Source organism: Paramormyrops kingsleyae, chromosome 24, assembly GCF_048594095.1.
Source record: "Paramormyrops kingsleyae isolate MSU_618 chromosome 24, PKINGS_0.4, whole genome shotgun sequence".
Lineage (NCBI taxonomy): Eukaryota > Metazoa > Chordata > Actinopteri > Osteoglossiformes > Mormyridae > Paramormyrops > Paramormyrops kingsleyae.
In genome coordinates this window covers 7,322,022-7,343,078 of record NC_132820.1, presented here as the reverse complement: position 1 = coordinate 7,343,078, position 21,057 = coordinate 7,322,022, and the positions used below count along the sequence as shown (strand labels likewise).

At 46.3% G+C, this 21,057-nt stretch overlaps 1 protein-coding gene across 8 annotated transcripts in view; it reads right to left on the bottom strand.

Moving 5' to 3' along the window:
* Window positions 1–20,019, bottom strand: part of tcf7 (transcription factor 7) — a 37,718-nt gene extending 17,699 nt beyond the window's left edge. For all 8 annotated transcript variants that reach the window (XM_072706576.1, XM_023803577.2, XM_072706579.1 and 5 more), the window contains exons 1-4: window positions 19,873–20,019; window positions 18,287–18,483; window positions 18,099–18,168; window positions 17,331–17,437 (exon numbers count right to left, since the gene is read on the bottom strand). In XM_072706576.1, coding sequence (XP_072562677.1) covers window positions 17,331–17,437; window positions 18,099–18,168; window positions 18,287–18,478 — 369 coding nt within the window. In that variant the 5' untranslated portion in view covers window positions 18,479–18,483; window positions 19,873–20,019. The remainder of the gene's footprint in view (window positions 1–17,330; window positions 17,438–18,098; window positions 18,169–18,286; window positions 18,484–19,872) is intronic.
* Between the last annotated feature and the right edge of the window lie 1,038 nt (window positions 20,020–21,057).

Sequence of the window (21,057 nt, the reverse complement as noted above, 5' to 3'; positions counted from 1 at the left end):
AAAAAAAAAAAATAATAAAATTCTTCAAAAGATTCTTCTGGTCCAGAGAAGCTGATATCTCCGCACGTCCCACAAAGTGATTAGTGGGACAGCGTGGATAAAACAGGCCTCCAATGGATAAAGACAGACCTGCATAGAACACCACCCACTGATGATGTAAATACTACCCACCCCCCCCCCCCCCCCTCACATTTGAATGATCAGGACTGACGGCATTCTCCTTCCGCTAGGGCCAATCAAGGTCATCGCGCGAGGTAGCAGGTCTTAAAATGAAGAGACACTTTTCCTTAAAGAAGTAAAACTGCAACTTGTGGAAGGATTTTCAAAGTCACTAGGACACAGCGGCCTGCCCCTCCCTCATCCACCCCGAGTCCCAGCCCGAGTCCCAGCCAGTAACATATCGAACACACCTTGCCAGTACAGCCACGCAGCGTGATGATAATTACGGCATCTCGTCAGCAGATGAAAGGGGAACCTGGAGCTGCTGGTGGTAATGTGTCTTTCTGCCTTTTTTGTTTTTTTTTTTGCAATGCACACCTTTGTGAAGTGAAACAATAAATCACCCAAAGACAGCCCATTTAAAGATGAGGCCACGCCCCCAGCTGCCTGCCAGCTCTACGGCAATCCGCTGCCTTTGATTCTCACCTCCCAAGGGGATCTCTCTTTCGGGAGGGGGGAATCCCCCCTCCCAAACCCTTGCGAGTCCCATCGATTCACAGGATTCCATGGCCACATCCCACCCCCGTGCGCCCCCCCCCCCCCCCCCAGAAGGTGTCCTAAGTCCTACATTCTCCGCCACAGTAACTCTTCCAACGTTTCACACCACACTTGCTGCCACAATGGCTGTAGAGGCTTTTATGGACCGGAAATTAAACACCTGTTGCATATTTCATCATAATCTTATCAGATACTTGTCGACAAAAAAAAAATGTCCCAGCACTGGACCTTGCCTAAAATCCATCCATCCATCCATCAACTTTCAACCTTGCGCTATTCAAATTCACACGAACCACTGTATTCATCACGCACCTTGCATTCACTCCGCTCTGTTGAGCATCTTGTCTCCTGTATTGACTCTCCATTCGCTTTATACCCTAATTGTTAGTCGTCTCTTGTCATGTCGTCTCCATAAAGCAGGAAGCAGTAAAGATCCCGATTCTGACTCTCCTCCTCAGGCCAGAGCCCCTCCCCCCACCACCCACCTTGGCAGTCTGCAGCACAAGGCAGGGGGATACCCTGGCCATCAGAAAGCAAGCAAGCAAGCACGCACGCAAGCAAGCACGCCCGCAAGCAAGCAAGCACACACGCAAGCAAGCAAGCACGCAAGCAAGCAAGCACGCACGCAAGCAAGCAAGCACGCAAGCAAGCAAGCAAGCAAGCACGCACGCAAGCAAGCAAGCAAGCACGCAAGCAAGCACGCAAAGCCCTTATGGCTGGCTCATGCTCCAAATTTGTGTCTGTGCAGCTGTGTACGCGCAGCTCTGGCTGACCAACATTAGCAGCCCTGTGAGCTGGTTGTCAGTGCTTAGAAAAGCAGACACAAACCTCACTGGTGTGGTACGTATACTCTAAGGGTGCTTCTCCACCACACCAGGTGCCATATTTTTGGTACTTCAATGTGTTGGTTTTCCACTAGCGTAAAAACTGGTATCGCTGTCAAATAACATCACAATGCATAATAGCGCAGGGAATTTGTTTTTTAAAAAACATTTTCACTCTGTCACAGGAAAAAAAAAAAAAAAACTTTATAAAAATTTTACAATTTTGTTGATTATTCCTTTTCAAAATGATCTATGAGACAATAATTTTCTCCTACAGGCTTGTGTTTATAATTAACTCCTTTTTTGCTTTATAAACAGCCCCAATTTTCATGACAACAAAATCACATGGCGACATTGAAAAATTTAATATTAAATACTGTGACAATAAACAACTAACAATTAGAACATTAACCATCCTGAATAGGTCAAGCGGTTATGGAAGATGGAGATATTCAACACTTAATGATACAATAGGCTTTGTGTTAATGATTTTGCCCAACTGTAGGCAAATGTAAGTGTTATAAGCATGTTTTTAAAAGTAGGTTAGGCTAGGCTATGATGTTTCGTAGATTAGGTGTACTATATAAAAACACATTTTCGCCTTACGATATTTTCGGCTTGCGATATTTTTATCGGAACGTAACCCCATTATAACCCAGGAGATGCTGTATAGTACAGTAAGGCACCTGTATTCTCCAGTGCAGCTTTCTTCTAGGACCCCTTTCATTACAGTCTTATGGCTTAACACAAAGGCTGGGTGGGGGGGGAGGGGGGCGGGGGGCAGATTTGCAGCCGCACTGTACAGCATCGTACAAAGAGCAGGATTAGTGACTTATCATTGGCTCCCTCTCCATTTGCATGTATACATGCGGTAACGGCAGCAACTACACGGCGACTTCCATTAAAACGCACGGCCACATTAAACTGCCACAGAGGTGTAGAGGGTGATAAAGCAAGCCTTTTATGTTGTGCCCCCCCCCCCTTAGGTTTAATTCCGTTTCCCCTCTGGTTCATGCGATTACAATGGAGAAGCCCCCTGCATCTGATTCTGCGACCACCTGCTGGGTTTCCACCCCCATCGCCCCCCCCGCCCATCAGCGGCCCGCCACGCCGTCTCCATGGCCACCACAAGCTGCCCGCTTGGGAATTTGGGGACCTGCAGTGCCAGCTGGATGGGAGGCAGGGGGCCGTGCGCTCGGGCATGTGAAGCACATGCGGCGCGTCAGGTCTCTGGTCAGCTGACCAGCACTATATGAATATCACCTCAGAAACGCACAAGACACGCCACCGTGGCTGTTAGAACAAGGCAGAGCGGGGGGGCCGTTCTGGCTAATTAACGAAACTGAGGGAGGTGGGCACCTCGGTGGGTTACGCCTCCTGGCCTGTGATTGGAAGGCTGCCCAAGATTCACTCTCACCTGTATGCATGTGCGCGCGTGTGTCTCAGAGGAGAGCATGCTGGGATATCTGATAAGACGCATTCAAGTGTAGTTGTGCCAGCAGTTAATAAAGCATCATTCCAAATATACAAAGTATCAGCTTAGGAACAGGGATGTATATTGGCTCACCTATTTACAAAAAAACTGGGGGGGGGGGGGGATAATAGGGTCCACATCAACCACACACCAGCTAGGGGGGGCTTGACATCGCACAGGGGCCTAGGGACGCCAGTCCGCAACGGTAAGACGTGGGACGCGATATCGCTCCATCTCAGCAAGGGGGGGGGGGGGGAGAGAGGAGAATCCCATCTGGAAGCGAGCCCCCTTCTGCGGGTTCTCTCTGGTGGGATATTTCCACATGCCGCGTCTGTTCGTGAGCCGTGCTGCTGGCCGGGCCATGGCCACATGCTGCTCTCGTTAGCGGTGGCTGACGTCGCTCCCAGCGGCGAGCGGCCGCCTCACGTGGCCCGACCCCGATTGGCTCCCGCTACACGCTACTCCGCGTCCGTCGCGCTCGAGGACAAAATGCGCGTGTTACCCGTCAATAGCACGCTGTTCGTCCACGTGAATATCTCAGCTCAGGATTATATTTATTTTACCCATTTATATGGCTGAAAGAAGGGAATTGAAGGGGGTGCTCACAATTGGCCTGGTTGCCGTGTACCATGCCCAAGCACAACTGCCCCCCCACCCCCCCACTGGACTGCGTTCAAATTACACTTAATGTTCCGGGCCTGAGTACAGTTTTATCATCACTGTGCGACAATTGTGCAGCACAATGGAGTTAATAATTAATGTCATTATTTTGTGGCTTATTTGGAATCACTCTGGGCACGATGACGCATGGCCCTCTTACAGATTTGAGTATGCGGCACAGGGATTTTGTTTTAGATACAAGAGAGAGATATTTGGTTAAATACAGGGCTACGCTTTTGTGTGTTGCATCCAGTTGTTCCTGGATACTCGTCAGCCCAAATTCCCAGCGAACACTGCATCTCTGCCATAGACCAAAGCGATCCCTTAGCGGGCATGTTTATTAAGTGTTTGTCGCTACCCGATCTGTACAGCCTTCCTGATCCATTCCTTGAGGGTTCAGTTCATTATAGCGTACGTGCGCGTCAGTCGCATCATTGACGTCACGCCTGTGTTCCGTATCTGGGCACAATTAGTGACCATTCTGATGTGATCACTCTTCAAGTGTGCTCAGGCACAGTACAGAGTGATCACACTAGCCAACAAACCGGACTATTGGGGTTCAAATGTGCTTAGGCACTGTGCAGATCAGCTAGCGCCGGCACACCCTACGGTGTTAAACATTAAGACCCATACTAGCACTTGCATTGGCTATTTAGTAGTTTATTTGTTTAGTTGTTTGTTAAGCGCTAGCTTATTTGCCACTTCAACGTTAGTCCCAGAATTTGACGGGAAGTTCCAGGACAGGAGGAAATGGTGCGAACACTTGACATCTTAATTAAATAGCGTAAAATGTTTCACGCTCGTCTTCCGATTTCTTCCGAGGGTTTAAACCTCACTCCTGTTTTCTTGGTCATTTATTTGCACTTATAACGTGGATGTCTATCGCCTCACCACAGATAGGCATAAGGAAACATGCAGCAAGGGCTCCTACTCAAGCAGACGTTGATGGGCATACAGCCGACTTATAAACACATGGCAACTGAACCCGCGCCAATTATGGTGGCCGACTCACAGCCCGTACGTAAACATCTTGGCTGAAAATCCTGCTGGTTATTTCACCAAGCTTGCTTAGTTAAGTTTAGGGGTTAGTTAGTTGTTAGCACATTAAATAAATATACAAGTACGTAATCCCAATAGCAAGATTTGTGATATTATCCCCAATACTGGGCAGTATGGAAGAAAAAAGGCTGGAAAGATGATGAAATAAAGCACAGCACAGTTTTATTAAACACAAACAGTCGAATACATGAAGAACTGAACAGCCATATTTATTGAGAAATTGTAAGTATGTACTTAGACACTAAATGCATCTAAGGCAAGATTAAAAGAGTTTGTGTTAACGAGAATGCTGAGAACTTAGCCAGTAAGAGGAAGCAGGTTCACGGCCTACAATGATTACAGCTGCAGATTAACCTGAGCTGCCCCATAAAAACACATTTACGTATAAATAATTTAATTGTTTAAATTATCCAGTTACATCTTATTTCACGCTTCAATCCAAAGCGTCGTACAACAGAGGGGTTACAGTTTGTGCGCGCTCCCTGGGATTTCAACGTACAACCTTTGCGTTGTTAGCGCAAAGCTCTACTTGTCGAGATACAGGAGCTAGACAGGAGCTACACTTATTATTAATTATAAATATGAATCATATGATAAAATAAAGGCAAATGGGCAGAGAGCGGCATTAGCTAAACGACTGCGTGGCGCACCACAGCGTAATCCTGTGAGGCCGTCGCTGCAGGCTGCGTAAACTCTGTGTAAAATTACGATACCGTATTTACGGGACCGTATTTATGCTCCCTCTTCAGTGGGTGCTCACGGCAATGCCCAGGCTCGCCGTTACCCTCACGCCCTCCTACATTTACCTGCCCCCCCCCCCCCCAAGGCTCCCATTTAGGCCCCGTCGGATGCTATTAGCGCACCGGCCTGATGCCTCCCCCTTTAATCTCTGGCAGATGTTACCATTGACAGATATATCGATCTGATCTTCAAGCTTTTCCCTTTCATCTCCCACAACGCAAAAGGTGCACAAAGTGCCCTCTTTCCTGTTGTCCTTTAACGCACTTTTGTCGCAAACCCCCCAAGTAAGAGATACACTAGTCTATTGGCACTTTGCATGAATCGTGGAGGAAGATTAGACGGTCGTTACCTTGATGTGAATACGTAATGATGTGAATACTCCTTAAATGGGCGTGGCAGGGTTCTTATCATGTGATCTATAACTGACCAATGATCAATGATTTTAAACACCCCAAGACAGTGGGATGCTTCCTGTGTCATTGAACACTTGATGCCATACTCTACTCCTGAGAGACAAATACAATAGACAGAGCCAAACCTATAGCGAAACCGAAAGTATCAGCTGATTAATGATAAGGTTACATCCCTGGGGGCACTGGGGTGTAATATAAAAACCCAAGCGCATGAGAAACATTTCGCAAACTGCGGTGGTGGAACAGCAGGCGTCCGTCTGCATTGGCCTCATGGGGAGCAACACCAGAAAGGTTGCTTTCTAGTTAACGTGGTCCCTTGTGGTTTGGGGACTGGAACCGGTGTATTGAGATTCATCTGAATAACTACCATGAAAACTATTGGTCTACATGTGAAATTGCTGGTCACATGACCAGATCGCCCTCCAGTACACACAGCTCCTGTCTCCCATTGGCCAATTCCCAAACTTTTTGGGAAGGGCCATCCAGAACATTCAATGCTGGTAACACTCTATGGATACAGTCGCCCCCCCCCACCACGGGGGTCACATTAAGGTGGCTGACTGTCATCTAAAGAGATACGCTCCTCTGCTAGGCAGAAAACCTTTGAAAGTTTAACGAGACACAAGCAAAATTAAGCCGTTATACAAAAGCCAGAGTGTGTTGTACAAATTGCCTGAGTTCCCATCCGACGCATAGCCTCCCCCCCCCCCCATCATCCTTCCCGCCCCCTCCCCACACCAGCATGAGAAAGGAGCCACTCAGGTGAGTCAGAGCCCCGTCTTCACTTTCCACGGTAAACCGCATAGGGTTTGACCTCATAACTGTACTCGCCGAGCAGCTAACAGTCGCAGGCTGCAGCCGGCCTCGTCCGCCCCTCCCCCCCTACGATGCACACAACCCCACCCTCTAACCCCATTTTAAGGCGTTTCTGGAAACTGCGAGGAGCTCTCTCGCACGCGTGGCGGGATTCGCAGGCGCTGCGGCGGCGTGCTTTTCATTGCGACGCAAAGGTGCCAAACACCGTCAGCACAAGAATGACCAGATTAACTTCCATATTGGCTCTTACCGAAAATGATGTAGCAAAGTGGGGTCAGACTGTCACTGTAACAACTGAGAGATTTGAACCAATAACCTTCTCATCACAGACGCGACATCCTACCCCACTGAGCCACGCGCCAACCACCTCAAAAATACCTCCCTTGCTCCCAACCACACAAAAAGAAATATAGTGTCCTGCAGCAAATTATGCATCGTCCTGCTTCTTACGTGTACTGACATCACAAGACATTACATGTTACATTAATCAGAAAATAAACTAAATAATATACATTTCCTTGGTTGAGCCGGATCAACCACAGGAGAATTTGGCTTCAGTGTTTGGCTTCAGTGTTTGACGCATCACTGCTTCCCTTTAAAACCTTGGACCACAGAAGGTGAGCGTGCACCGTCCCCCATCCGAAACCGCACGCAGAGCAGGACGCCGGCCACGTACAAACGGACACGCCGGTCCCGGGGGCTGCTCCTTGGCGAATGGGCCACGCCGGGGGCAGCTAAACGGTTAAGGCGTCCTTGCAGAGGCGCTCAAGCGGCCCGGCTGCTCAGAGACATTCGCGGTGAGGTGTGCCAGGTGCTCGCGGTTGCCGCCTTCTTGTTTACTGCAGACTCCCTTCCGCCCCTGCACTGTATCTCTCTCGCTCTGTTTACTCCACCCCCACCTCCCCCCCCCCCCCACACACACACACACACACACGCCTCGATCAGATAAAGTCATGCGTGGGGGGGAGTGCAAACTACTGCACTCCCCCCCCCCACAGAGAAGTTTTCACCTTCTGTGCCTCCCACACACAGCACTGGGCTCTTAAACCACCAAGGTCACCGTGGGGGGGGGGGGGGCAACAGTGGGACAGAAACAGAAAACGGTCTCGGCTGTTAATTGTACACGAGGTCCTTCACCAGGCCTTGCTTCCACCACAATGCCTGTGTACATGTATGTAGGCCGTGTTCGTGGACACGTGTGCAGGGTCGAGCCACAATAAAGCAGCCCGACCCCAAGAGTTAACAGTCTCTCGCCACCCTACAGGACCCCAAGATCTGCAGAAAATCGCTGACGCCTTAACGGCCCAGCTCCTGGCCGACAAATTCCCAGAACAAAGCAGGGGGTGCTCACGGCTGGCATACAATATCAGAAAGTAAAGCGTGAGGGGGGGGGGGGGGCTGGTATCCCGAAACTGTTCCCAAAGCCTTAGCGTCACGAAGGCAGCCCCCATCTGATTCAAACGAAATGGTGGAAACCATTCAAAACCTGATGCAATCTTGCGCCCCCCCCCCCCATCAGCTCCTTTGATATCCTTAAAAAAAGGACTTCGTTCCTCGAGCCCATAAGCGAGGCCCTATTTATAGGCCTGAAATGGTTTCCAGTTGGCTCCAGACGATCATAGAGGGAAAACCACACCGAAAGCCACATTCCAAAACGTTTCAGAGAGAACGAGCCGCTTGGCAGAACCGGCGACTTTCAAGGCATGGCCGCCGGGGTGGGGGCGGGGCCTGCCGGAGAGGCCGACCGGCACCGGGCCCGTCTCTGGGCAGGGCACAGGGTAGGAGACCGTCACGAGGGACCCCTCCCTCGACTCCGGCCTGGATCTCAGGCCTAGGAGAACCTCAGAAACCCCATCAGATCTGCTCCATGTTGACACCGTGCTCCCGCCCTAAAGTTTAAGGACGAGTCGTCAGCAAGTCATGGGCCAGAGACATGAGCCCCAACCGTGTCAAGTGACCAACCAAAGCCTCATTCTAAACCAGACCAAGCTTGGATTCTCACGTCCATTCTTCATCACTCCGGACCAAACTATGATGACCACTCAAGGAAACGGCTCTTAACGCAGCAGAACATCTTCCGTTTCACCTCACGAATAACGTGCTCGGTGCTTTCCTTGCAAATAAGACCCAGGTCACATTCAAACTCCTTGTTCTCCGTCTCGCCCCCAGCTTAATTTACAGGAAGACTGAGACTCCGACTGCGCCGCTTTCTTGCCCCTGCAATGGCGGGGGGGGGGGGGGGGAGTAGAAGCGGGGGCTTCATGTGTGCTTCTTACAAGAAAACATGTGGTCTATCACATGAACTTCCCATCACTGGGGTCAACCCGCACCCCCCTCTCCCCCCAAAACACCCAGACCTGGTGGAGCCTCCCCAGCCACACAGGGCGGGCACAGGGTGGGCGTGGTCACAGCTGGCTGACCCCAACACCATCTGATACCCATCTAGCTCTCATGGTTGGAGCCCCACCACAGCCGGGGACGCGCTCCTCACTACCAACAAGCACTTTGTCAGGGATGCCCCCCCCTCACACACACACGGCATCCAGGGAGCCAGTCCCCCCACCCCATAGTCTAAAATCTACTCACATGCTTCATTCTAACCCTTTTCCCCCAATCATGGTGCTGAAATACTCTGCAAAACAGCCATAGTCTTCAACTACTACGGGAAAAGCATGTGGCTCAAGGGTTCAGGATGTCGTGGTTGTGAGCGGAAGGTCGCTGGTTCAAATCCCACGGAGAGCAGAGTGATGTCACCATTGGGCCACTGAGCAACAGCTTTAACCACCAAATGTTCCAATGACTGTCGGACCTGCTTTCTTTTGGATAAAAAAGTCCGCTAGATATATAAATGTATGACAATCTAATAAAAGATGCTTTTATGTTATATTAGGCGCTTTCACACCAGCGGAACTTTTCTTGGAACCAGAAGCTTTTTCTGGAACCAAGAGCTTTTGCCATGTTCATACCACAGGAACCGATTGTAGTCCCAGAGCCCTTTTTTAGTACCTTCCTTTGAACACGAACTACTGGGGAGGCACAGCGAGAGCTTGGAACATGGAACCTGGAACCTGGAAGTAACAGAACTGCTACAGAAAATGAGTTGTAGCGGAGCAAAAATGGAGTGGACGTGATTAGATGTAACTGAAGTGCAAAAAAAATGCTTCAATTAATATGTCTTTGCTTGCATCTCCATATTTTTTCATCTAAACATTTGATCGCTAACCGATATACTTTTGCCTAATGAAAGTGAATACGAAAGTTCAAACAAGGAGACCTTATGAACGTCGTCATGTCCAATCACAGCGGTCCAAGTTCTATATAAAGAATAAGTCTAACCCACTTCTTTGCCGTTACAGCTATTCGGTTCGCCCACCTCCTCCCCTCCACCGCCTTCGGCTCCCCGTCCTGGTCCGAGGGGGTAGGCTCCTTCCCCTCCTGCCTGGTCGCCCAGCCAGATCTGTCGGCTTCAGAGTTGGTAGAACCAACGACCAGGAGACGGGCCAAATCACTCTTCTCAGACTCATTTAAAATGTTTAACCAAATAAACAGTCATGTCAACTACCTAAGGTCTCCTTGGTTGAAATATTGCCGGTGGTGAAAAATGCCGGTGCGGTGTGGAAAACAAAAGATCGATCTACTGGTCATATTTAATAAGAATCACGAACATATCATGGGTCACAAGTAAAATATAAATAAAAGGCTGTGTCCCATTTTGATCACGATCGATCCCCCCAATAACTAACAAAATACCTCCATTGTATTGACACGGCGGTGTAGTTTCTTATGAAATTGTGTGTGAAGTTTAGCCTATGAGCTGTTTGCATCTCGAATGCTTAGTTAGCATAGAAGGTCCCAGTTCCTGTTGTGTGGTGTGAAAGCGACACACGAAAGTGGCCAGGAGCCACAAAAGTTCCAGGCAACTGTAAACTGGAACCAGGTTCTGGAACTTTGGTGTGAAAACGACTATGGTTCCCAATCTATTTAGCAGAGGTTTTCACCTAAATTGTTGTACAACTGAAGATCAGAGAGCAGGGTGAAACCATATCCTTGGAGCAAATGGTCTTGCACAAAGGCCCAACAATGACATTACCGCCAGCCGTGAGATTTGAACCGATAATCTTCCGGAGAGTCCAAGCCGACATACCCACACTCCCCATTTTTATTCATTTCTGCCAGTGTACACTGAACTACTCAGGCACTTTGTGTGTACATTTGCTTAAATATATTCAGACGTCTGAAGGAGATTCAATGACTGGACACAGATCACAGCCTTGGTGATTACCTAGGTCCTGGCTGAATCATCTGGGGTCTATGTGTGTGTAGATGCATGTGTGTGAATTAAGTTTAAATTACATTGTGGGGACCAAAAGGCCCTCACAATGTAATAAAAACTGATTTTTTTTATGTTGTGGGGACCATTTTTCAATTTCCCACAAAGATCTGTGAATGCAATAAAAAAAGTAAAAATGCCAAAAGTCTCGTATTGTGTTTGGTTACGTTTGTCTTATGGTTAAGGTTAGGGCTGGGTAGGGGTTAAAGTCATCATGTTGAGAGTTTCCGCCATAGAAATGAATGGAGAGTCCCCACAAAGACATAATTACAAACCTGTGTGTGTGTGTCTGTGTGTGTGAGAGAGATCTCCTGCTCAGTGAGCTGGATTCCCTGGGCTAAGCAACGATCACAACCTTTGACATTTAAAGTCATAGCCAACGGTATTTGATAATCTTTACAGAAAAAAGTCACTGACAGAAAATGCGCAAGTGGTGAAATGCCCCCACACTTTGGACTTTAAAGCAGATGGAGGGGGGGGAAAATTATACATAAAACTGAGCATTAAGATCATATTATTCAGAACTAAAATAAATGCTCCATTAATGCTCGGGTGGAGCGCATCACCCAACTGTGACTGTTGACAGTTGTCTTAGGCAGTATCTATTTATACAGACAAAACATTATACTGCGGTATACTGTACTTTCAAAAGTAACGCTATTCCAGAACATGGCGAAACCATGGACGCAAACACAGCAACACCAGAGGGGATCCAGAGAGACGCCTGGGGTCTTTAGGGGTCGTTTTTGCAAGTTGGCCTGTAGCACAGCTCAAGCTCCGAGCAGACATGAGGAAAAATGTAGCGACGGATGCTTCGTGAACGCGTTCCAAAAGTAAACCGAACAATTTGACGTAACCAAACAGCGACCGGCGAACATAAAATCAACACGCTGAAAATGAAGCCTTATTTTTGAATCAAGTATCCATGACTTATTTAGGAGACAAATATGCTGTCTGCATCTAACTATTGTGGTTAATGTAACCTGCCCTCCCAAGAATAATCACATCCCCTCCACTATCCTATGCTCGAAAAGCCCAGTCAGTCTAGCGGCTCTTAGGCCGCAGAGAGCAGCTGGCTCTTACAGCCTGCCACCTGCCCCCGGCCTCATCAGCCACACCCAGAATCCTTTGCGCTGTGATGTCAGCACGTGTTTGTCAGCCGCCTCAGAGGAAGGAAAAGGGGGGGAAAAAAGTCTCTAAGTCAACAGACCATGTCATCTGCAGTTACCTTTGATAAACACTGAAATAAAACACCACAGTCTTCAATACATTTACATTCTCGCGCTCCAATTAATACAATATTTGTAAACAGGCCACACACACAACATATATAAAAATCTGTGGGCTTCAACAACTAAAGGCATTTCAAAATAGGCGTAACGAGCCAAATTTCTATGACAGCACAAACTGGAATGTGACCCCATGTCAGATAGTACAGTATTTAAGAACCAACAATGAAAACTAAACCAGACGTATGGATAAAGCAAAGACCCCATTCTACATCTCAACACCAGGCACAAGCAGTCAAAACATCCATAGAAACATCCACAGAAACATCCACAGAAACATCCAGATGGGCTGCACTTCAGAGTCAATGGGAGGCCTCTTTCCTTCCAAGCCAAAGCAAAAAAACTGTGATAAATGGAGAAAGTCCCCCATGAAAGGAGACTCATCTTCATGCAGGCGAGAGGTAAAATATCACATTGAAAAACCAAGCTACATTAACAGTCCATCTAAAAATAATAACTTACTGTAATTAAAAACAGTATCAACAAAGTCAGCTTCCTCAAACTAGATCGAATTTCTCTGTGCGTCCATCTAACAATAGCGATTTTAGAAGCACATTACTGACTGCATCTGTGGTTTGAGGCCAAAGACAAGACAGCAGATGTTAGATTTCTACAAATGCATGAGTAAAAATAAACATCCACCTAGTCACGGGGGGGGGGGGCGTGTACGATCACTTCTGAAGCATTCAGGACGAATAATTACGGCGGCCAACAGCTTGGGGCAAAGTGCTCAACAGGTGCGACCGTCTTCGGAAATGTCGTTGCACGGTAAAATAGAACGCTGCACGTTTCTCGAGGGAGGTTTGAAAGCTTTCCACTTCAAAGAGGGGCCCTTATCACTGTATGTATTTAAGTGCACAAACTTTGTCATTTCCTGCTGTCCCTTTTAAAGAGTTCAGTGCCTCCCAGCTGAGGTGACACCAGGAAGGTGTTTGTCTACAAAGCAGCTGTAGTCTCTCTCTCTCTGTCTCTCACACACACACACACACACACCAAACCTATTAAAAATACTTAGATAAACGAAGCCTTTCACTTTAACCTGACTGAGGTTATCGTTCCAAATTCCTAAGTGCCCGGATGACAGTTACTATTTCGTGAAAGTAAATCGTACTGCTTTTATCTTCAGAACATCACACTAACATTTCCTCGAACTGACTATGTGCTACTGATTCCAGATCAAGACTAAAAATATATCGATCTTTAACCCATTGTTTTTTTTTTCGTTGGTTTTGCCATCAAGTCACTGTCTAGCTTCTCACCCCGTTAGCACTCGCGGCGTGCGCACACACCCGCACAAACACCCGTTCTTTGGAAACAGGCTCCAGCTGTTTCGAGCATTTGAGGTTTCGTCGACGCAGCTAAGCTCCTATATTCAGCGTCACCCAAGGCCCAAGCTGGACCACGCCACTAATCTCTCAAGAAGGAGAAGGACTCGGGGTTTTTGTGGAACTTCTAGCTCCTCAGAAGCCCCTCCCAGAGCACATCGGTTTAATTATTTCATCTTGCACTTACACGGCGCTAAACAATCGCGAGCGGCTTTGCATCTCGATGCCGCTGTGAGTTACAAGCAGCTCTGGCACCAAGCGAAGACTGTTTTTTTTATTTTCCTTAGCGGACGGTAATCCGGGAATGGCTGCTTATCGTCCTCAGTCAGAGGACACAGAACTGAAAATCGACGGCATTCTGCTAGTAAAGACGGATTACTGGGACTAAGCCGGCGTTTCTGCTTTTGTTTACCGAGAGACCAAAGCCTTGTTCGACAAGCTACCGCCGGGTGACATCACAATGCGGGATGGCTCCCAATCCTGGGATGATCCGCATAAGGACAAACACTTAAAAAGCTCAAAGGTTTCTGCATAATTACGCGACGCTGACACAAGTACTGGGTAAAGCCGAAACAGACCCCTCCTCCAAACCCACCCCAAAAGTGTGTTCACCAAACAAAGCGAAACTCCTCTAAAATTCACGTCCCAACACACAAACTGCAATCAAATAAAGTTCTACTAACCCTAAGCTAATGCTAATCCGGGTAACATTTCTACGTGACCAATGCAAAACTAAATTTAAATTTTTTTTAAATTAAACGAAAGGCATTTTCAGCCATTATTCTAGTTCTGCTTAAGAATAAGTCAAAACAAAAACATGATACCACTGAAGTGAAAGAAAAAAAGTTTCCATGAAGGGTTTCGACCACTGTGTCAAAATGAATCTGAACGAGACGGCGAACCCACAACAGACAAAACGAGCATCATTGATCAATCAATTACCGACCTCCACCCTTTTTTTTTTTTTCTCAACCAGACGGCCTTATTTGTCAATGTATCGTTTGCCAGCATTGATGAACAAAATTTTCCTGCAGTCGCCGTCATCAAGAACTGAGATTCCCCCCCACCCCCCCCACCACCTTCTTTTGCTGTAGCCAGATTTTTAAATATCCCACAAACACCTAGACAGGGCAGCAAACCATCCATCTAAAAGCGATATTGAGCAGCATAAAACTTGCATGAAGGCAACCTCTGAGCACCCGTCCAAACACTAAAGGATAAGGTGTGAAAGTGGCTTCTATAGTTGCCGACCTGGAGACAGAATGTGATGACTGAACCCTAAGCAGTAAGATTTTAACTCTCTCAAAGTAATTTTCCTTCTTTACATGGCAGCTTTTGAGCTACTGCTGGACTGCATGGTTACGATCCGGGTGCAAAGCGCTGTGAGGAAACATTAAACTTTATGCTCCTGAATATCAAAAAGGCAGCAGCGCGCCTCTACGTTTATAGAGGAAGAGGCTTGCCAAACTTGACGTAATTATAATAATCATAACGGCGGACTGCGTATTATTTACTTAGGTAATTTGAAGAGAAAGGGCTCTTGCTTAAATGATTAAAGAGTAACTTGGGAGCGCTGCTGCTCCATAAGGCTGGGATATTCATATAGGTGGAGTTAGGAGGCGCGGCTGTCTGTCTGCATGTGGACCCAGCTACGGGGGGGCCATCCTGACTCTCGGGGGGAGGGAAGGGAGAGGCCGCAAGGGGGCCTGCTGCAGGAGGGGGACTCACGGGAACTGAGGGACCAGAGCAGGTCCGGGGGGGGGGGGGAGAAAAAAATAAAAACAGCAGCCTGAGGGTGGTTTGCTTCCGACCACCAGCCCCCACTCCAAGCCCAGGTCCCCCCCCCCCCACTTAACAAGCTTCTTCTGATCCCTTCAGAATGAAACGTTGTCTTCCAGTAATCCTGGGAGTTAACCCCCTCACCCCCCTTAAACACACACATACTTCGGAGACTACATTTTTCACTCCCTAAAACAATGACAATTCCATCAGTCTCCTCCCCATCTTCCCATATCGCCCCCCCCCCCTCTATTGCTGGAAAATCTGAATTCCGTTCCGTATCTCGAGGGCCAAAGCATTGCGGAGCATGGAAAAGCACATCCATCCCCACCCTCGGGGGAAGCGGCGACACCCCTGGGGTTCTTTCATTTGAATTACTGTTCAGAGTAATAAAATAATAAAATTCGTATGTTTGCAATTTACTTAATTGTAAAGGGATCTTGCCAGGTGCGCAACAATCCCAGCAGAAAATGATACCATCGCACTTATTACTACAAAACTGGAAAAATAATTCCTCTATTCCCCCTATCGAGTGCCTTACCATATGCTACCAAAATAAAGCAATTTTCTGATAAATGCTGGTTAAATAAATAAATATATATCAACCTGGGTTACAAGTGGCCAGCGAATTTTAAAAAACAAACAACAAAAAAAAAAACAAACAAAAAACACCAGACAGGCACAATGGATGACGAGGGGCTCACAGGCATCCTGCCATCCCAAGGAGAGCGGCGCTATGGCAACAGAAATTAAAAGAAATGCACAGTAACAGAACCATCACAGCTTAAAAGAATCATCACGAGTGGCTGGAGGCAGCTGATCAGCCACAGGTGCCAATCGCACGGAACATGCAAAGGGAACAGCACTCAGACTGAAGGATCCCCCCAAGGACCCCCCCCCCACACACACACAAAATGAGGCCTTCACAGGTGTCATGCTCGCTCATCCAATATCAAACACGACACCAGATACGCGCCATCGGGCCTATCTTCGGGGCACAAACCGAAATGTCACAATTCGGCTTATAAACTCTGCCTTGACAGCCGGCCCCACAGCACAATAAGATGGCCACAATGATAAATAATTCACAGACGGACACACAGCATCAACATGGCATCCGTGTCAAATGCGAAAATGCCTGTATACACCTACAGAATGCACCAAATACCATAAACCATACACCAAATACCCTAAGTGCACAAGACATATGAAAACGTCTAAGATAAGGATTTGACGTAAATAAATAGATAATACAAATCAAAGTTTTATCGCGCACTCTATGCAAACCCCTCTGAATCCTGCATTACGGCCTTCAAGGGTCAAACGACGGCCTGTCAGTGAGACGACCCCCCCAGGGTTCCGCTTAGAACGTTCTAGAAATTTCAAATGTCACAGTAACATGTAAATTCAGCAAATACATTTTTATACCTAACACACCAGGGAAGGAAGGCACCCTTTGAATCATTAAAAATGATTCCAACTCTGATTCTTTAGAGGATAACAAATTTAATAAGTAATAACCTTTTCAAAGTGATTATTAATCTGTGAACCATAATTAGCACTGGCCTAATATAATTTACCCTTCGGCAACACTTGTAAAAAAAAAAATAAAAAATGTTAGTGGCACGTTTTTGGACAGTACTGTAGTTCAACTGCACAGAACTCTTCTCACAAGTGGCATATAAACATAATCTTTCTGCAACTATTCAGACAAAACTTTAGTTAACTGCAGACCGTAGGGCTTCTCAAAATTATTTTTCCTGAATCACTTACGTGGCATCAGCCTCTTCTACGGACTTTCAAAGTCAACAGACCGAATGTAGATTGCAGGATGATTAATAAATATGTAGCGTTTGTGACTGGAGACTAGCTGCGGGTCGATCTGACAGAAATGTGGACTTACAGATGGAGACATGGAGCCGTTGGGGAGGTAGGCATCAGGCAGCATCAGAAATGGGTATCCAGAGTATGCAGGTGCCTTGTACAATCCTCCATCTTGGTGTTTTGACACTTAAAAAACAGAGAACATCGGCTGAATCAAAAAGCTGTCCTAAAACGATTTGGCCATAACACAACGGAAAAAAAAGCACAGACCTAACCAGTGCTACATCCAATACTTTGCTGCTCTAAACAAACACTTCCACCGCGACCACTTTACCACCACCCCCATCACCTTTACTTTTTTTCATTATTATTATTTGTTTACTTAGCACACCACATCGGCAGTTGTTGTCTTTGCTCTGTTATTTGTGGTCGCCAGCGGCGTGTTTTCCAACAGCGCCGAAATGCAACACAAAGTTATCACACACAAGTTTTAACTCCTGGATTTGCATTTTTTCTTTAATAAAGTAACGATGCCGGTTGTAAACGGTCACTTATCGTTCGCTACAAACAACTTTGGACAATTTTTAGTCCGTGGGAAAGATTCTAAAGTTTAAAATGTCCCACACATTTAATAGATGCGCTTTCACAACTCACCTGGCCTCGGGCAAACCGCGATGTTTATTCCTCTCTTTTACAAACTTACCAGTGTTTTTTTTATAAATAGGCTACATCTTTTTAATGATTTACGTACTAATATGTATTGTCAACGATATATTTTTTCCCCTTGTGCTATGATGTTAAACACGTAAGGCGATTTCTACACACCGGCGGCCAGCCGTTTGCTCACCTTCGTCCAGGGCATCTCTGTGCTTGTCCGAATAGACTCTCTGATACCCTTGCTGTCCCCGTCTGACCGCCTGCAAATAACCGCAATAACGACAAAAACAATATATCACCAAACCACAGCAAAGTGACGGCGAAGTCACACTACAGCTTCTAAAACCTCGAATCAGCAAAGAGGAAAAAAGTTCTCACCCCTGGAGCAGTAACGTTTGGACTCTGATTTATCTCCGATTCATTCACCAGAGACGACTTAAGATCCGCTAAATCCCTTTCGGTGAAAGCGTTTTCTTGAATCTTCTCATCCTGCTCTCCTTCATGCTTGAACGGGATCATCTCATCGTTTGCCCCAAGATCATCCCCTCCGCCACCATTGAGTTGAGGCATGTTTGCTGAGGCACAAACAAAAAAGGGGGAGAAAAAAAAAGCAAATTTTACTTAAAAATTAAAAGGAAAAAACACAGAAACAACAGAAGCTGTCCAACTTCTCGTGTGGATTTCCCCCTCCTCGGGTTGAAGCGCCCAAAACGGGGCGAATGAATGAAACAAAACAAAAGTTGTTATGGTACGAAGTGGCCCCGTACGCTGAAAGCAATGCAGCCCAAGCGGCGACAAATAGCGCATTTGAGCCGAGCACAAGGCTGGGGCTCCGACATCAAAGAGCTCCGCCCGGTGATTGACAGCCTCGATGATTGTTGGGGGGGGTCGCGCCGCACGACTGTCTCCGTACAGGTTTCCGCTCTTAAAGAGACACTGCTGCTTAGGGGGGCGCTCCACGTCCATCCAGGCGCCCCTTCGACATACTACGAAAAGTTTTAATCCCAACGAAAAGTTTTCTAAACGAAGTGAAACAGAAAACGTTCAACATCACTTCCTAAATATTTTCAACCACATTTCTATAGCTTCTTCATCTGCTTGAGATGTGAGGAAATTTCAGCTGGATATACTGTAAAACAGTAACTGTAAAATAGTTTTTTTTTTTAATCTAACATAAATGATATATGATTAAAGCATAAATACCGAAAGGAAAAACGGTTCGGAAGCCTTCAGGCTGACTAAATGTTTTGCCCTCATTCCCCAGTCACGTGTTTTCATTTTCTTTGGTCTTACGTGTGTAAAGTACAGAAATATTACACAATATAAAAATAATAATGACGTGTGTTTATGTGTAAATGTTTTCCATCTCCACACACACACGGAGATAGAGTGGAATCGTCCGGGTTTTGCAATAACCCAGTCCATCTAGATATATTTACCAAATTATTTATAACCGTTCCGTCTTACGACCGTTCACGTTATACAGGGCCCCGTATAAAGCTTATTATATGTGCTGAGATGACGGGGAGGAAAACAACCCGTTTAATTCTTAAGACTCAGCAATTTGGCGCCATGGTTAGGAATCTTAATATATAGCGGCCTAATCAGTGAGCGCGTGCCATTAGGTTGTCTTATATGCACTGACTTGTCGCCTCAAGACCTCGACGTGAATGAAAACCATGAACAAAATATGCCTGCTATTTGCATAAGGCTGCATATTTATACAATTCTACCCATGCATATTAATAAAAAGATTAAAATGAGCAGATTAATATATGCAAATCTAAATTATAAATGAGTTGTTTAAACTTCTTGTTTATTTGCGTTGATTAAACATAAACAGCTGTTTTTATAGGACTGATTTTCTCACTCCACTAGCTGCTCTCCTGCATCCCACGAAATGCCCGGGCGCTTGGGTGTGAGTAGCAGTCAATCTGCTTCTCGCTATTTCATGGCCGGCGTACCTGTGCTCTCCTAAGAGCGAGTCCTGGGCGCCTTAATTTGACCTGTGGCTCTGTGACTCCCCTCGCCTCGCCTGCTTTGACTCACATGACTCATTCGTTGAAGCAGCCTTATGTACTCCCGCTCTTATCTGTTTCCTTTTTACAGACATGACGTCAGACGTCAGTGAGCCTTTGGGACAGGAAGCATGAAAACAAGGAAAGAAGTATCGACAGCTGCCGATGGTGGTACGTCTCAGACAGAGATTTGAACATCATTAGCGCTATTTCTGTTAGACGTGTCTCCTTAGAGGAATCTAAATAATGCTGAATTTGACGAAACATATTTTCCCCCCATCAATCTCCACACACTAATTTGATCCACATTTTCAAAAAAAAAGCAAGGAAAATAGAATTACAGCCTACTTTGAGTTTGAATCACTCATTTAAGCATCATTATTATCTGGCATTTGCTATGACGTCTTATTGCCACGGGTACATTTTTTGGTTAAACTGTGCCAAGGACTTTTGCGATTTAAAACTTACATATACCTGTATGTACTTTACTGTATATATAATCCTAAGTACCAATGAAAAATGTACATATACACTTACCATGTCTACTTTATAATCCAAATGCCACTGATTAATTTACATGCATACAGACAGATTTTATAAAAGGTAACAAGGGGGTACAATTTTAAATCATTCACTTATTGATATTCCTGTAGTGGGACAAAGCCAGGTGATGACCCCCCGCCCCCATCCCCACCAACCTGTGAGTAATACCAGTGATATGAGCCACTATTTTTTCGTTTTTTTTGTGTGTACAGAGTGACAGAGCGTGTGAGTTCTGAGTGTGAAAATTCGCCATCCTCATTCCTTGCACCCATGATTCCCAATCCGACATCCCCAATCCGTTTATCCGTTTTCCGGTCTTCTTGTCACATGGATCTGTTAGCAGACTGCACCACTGCAAACCTTACGCTCACACCAACAGCATAAACCTGAAGGAAATTTAAAATCCTGCTCTGTAAACCAAGTGGTGAAAAATGATGACATTTCACCTGTATTGAATAAAACAATCAATTCTTTAAGTTTCTATAATGATAAAATGGTTCATACTTGGGAAATAACCTCATTGTGAAAGTGTTGTATTTATGTATATAAGTGTTGTCTTATGATAGAATATATAAGTGTTGTATTATA